The following is a 1738-nucleotide window of genomic DNA, read 5'->3' on the forward strand; positions in this document are numbered from 1 at the left end:
AATGAGTATTTTTTCTTTTGTTTGTACACAACCCAAACTTGTGTGTGTGTATATATATATATATATATATACATTTACATGCAATAGTAAATAGACACCCTGCATTATGCCGTTGCATCAGTGGCAATCATCATTGCCTGGTGCTCTGATCTCAATCTATTATGCTCCAAGACACCATGTCTGTTAAATATGAAATTAATTACTTAACAACATTATTTTCTTTCTAGAAATAAATCTTTCAAAAATGATGGCATCTATTCACTTTTGCAACGTCTGTTTTTTATGTATATATCTATCATTTATATATTATATATATGTGTGTGTGTGTGTGTGTGTGTGTGTGTGTGTGTGAATATATATAATATATATAAAACTGTTTGATCTATACTATATATATATATATATATATATGTATATATATATGGATCAAGCAGTTTGTTTCAAATTCCTTGGTACTTCAAGTTTCAAGTGTGACGTTTGTCTTCAGTCACTGGAATTAGAATATACATACATACATATATATATATATATATATATATATACATACACACACACACACACATATTTATATATGCATGTGTATGAGTGTGTATATAGATATGAGGGAAGGGAAAAACGAAATAGAATTTAGGGGACAAGTTTGACATCACAGCAAGAAAGGTGGATTAAGAGGCAGGGGTCAGTAGAAAAGAAAAGGAAAAAAATGGGTTACAAGGAGGGGAAAAAAAAGGGGTCAAGAATGAAATATGAGTATCCAATATAACATTGAGGAGAGGAGGAGGAGGAGGCCAGAGGGGGAGGAAGAGGAGGAGGAGGAGAAGGGGGTGTCTGTTGGGAAACAGGTGGGGGGTGGGATCACAACAGGATTGGTGGGTTACTGCTATTTGTTCTCAATCAAGGTTTGTATCCGTAGGACGAGTTCTCTGGCAATTTTGAGAACCTGTCGAGCGTTGTGGCGTTCAGCCATTTCTGTGGGAAGAAACAAAAGAAAAAGAAAGTTTCGAAAATTATTTCAGGAAATTTTTTTTGATTAATTAATTAATTATGTCTTTTTTTTTTTTTAAATTGTGTTTATTATGGCCAATTATCCCATTTGTACTAAGACAAGTCTCTCTGTCCTTCTATCATATTCCAACCTCTCACCGGGCACATGGTCATTTCTTCTCAGACCCCCTCCTCTCCTCTCAGAGGTCATTGTTTTGCAAGCTACTTGGCGACCCTGTGGGCACTGGTGCCACATAAAACAGCACCAGTGCTGGCATCAATGTCACCATTATCTCTTATATATATATATATTTTTTTCTTTTCCGACCAGACCATCAGATGTTGTTACACATCGCTGGTCACAATGCGTTCGCATTGTTTTAGCCTTCGAATGACACCACCCCGCTGGCTAAGCGAGCAGGCCAACAGAGTTAATGCGGGAGCCTCGTGGAGCTTTTAGGTGTTTTCGCTCAATAAACACTCACAACGCCCGGTCTGGGAATCGAAACCGCAATCCTGCGACCGCGAGTTCGCTGCCCTAACCACTAGGTCATTGCGCCTCCACATATATATATATATATATATATATATATACATATATACACGACTGGCTTCTTTCAATTTCTTGCTACCAAATCCACTCACAAGGCTTTGGTTGGTCTGACGCTACAGCAGAAGACACTTGCCCAAGGCGCCACGTCAAATGGATAGGGGGTCCATCTGAGTATAAGAGAAATCAAAGGGGTCCATAGGT

The 1738-nt window shown here is 38.1% G+C and overlaps 1 protein-coding gene across 9 annotated transcripts in view; it reads right to left on the bottom strand.

The window, feature by feature from the left end:
* Positions 1–487: 487 nt before the first annotated feature.
* LOC115226211 (small G protein signaling modulator 1-like) overlaps positions 488–1738 on the bottom strand; it is a 107301-nt gene continuing 106050 nt past the window's right edge. For 4 of the 9 annotated variants that reach the window (XM_036514844.1, XM_036514843.1, XM_029797230.2 and 1 more), the window contains one exon: positions 490–969. In XM_036514844.1, coding sequence (XP_036370737.1) covers positions 881–969 — 89 coding nt within the window. In that variant the 3' untranslated portion in view covers positions 490–880. Of the gene's footprint in view, positions 970–1738 lie in introns of all 9 variants that reach the window. The other 5 variants (XM_036514842.1, XM_036514841.1, XM_036514839.1 and 2 more) reach the window with 3 other exon arrangements.

Source organism: Octopus sinensis, linkage group LG29 (assembly GCF_006345805.1).
Source record: "Octopus sinensis linkage group LG29, ASM634580v1, whole genome shotgun sequence".
Lineage (NCBI taxonomy): Eukaryota > Metazoa > Mollusca > Cephalopoda > Octopoda > Octopodidae > Octopus > Octopus sinensis.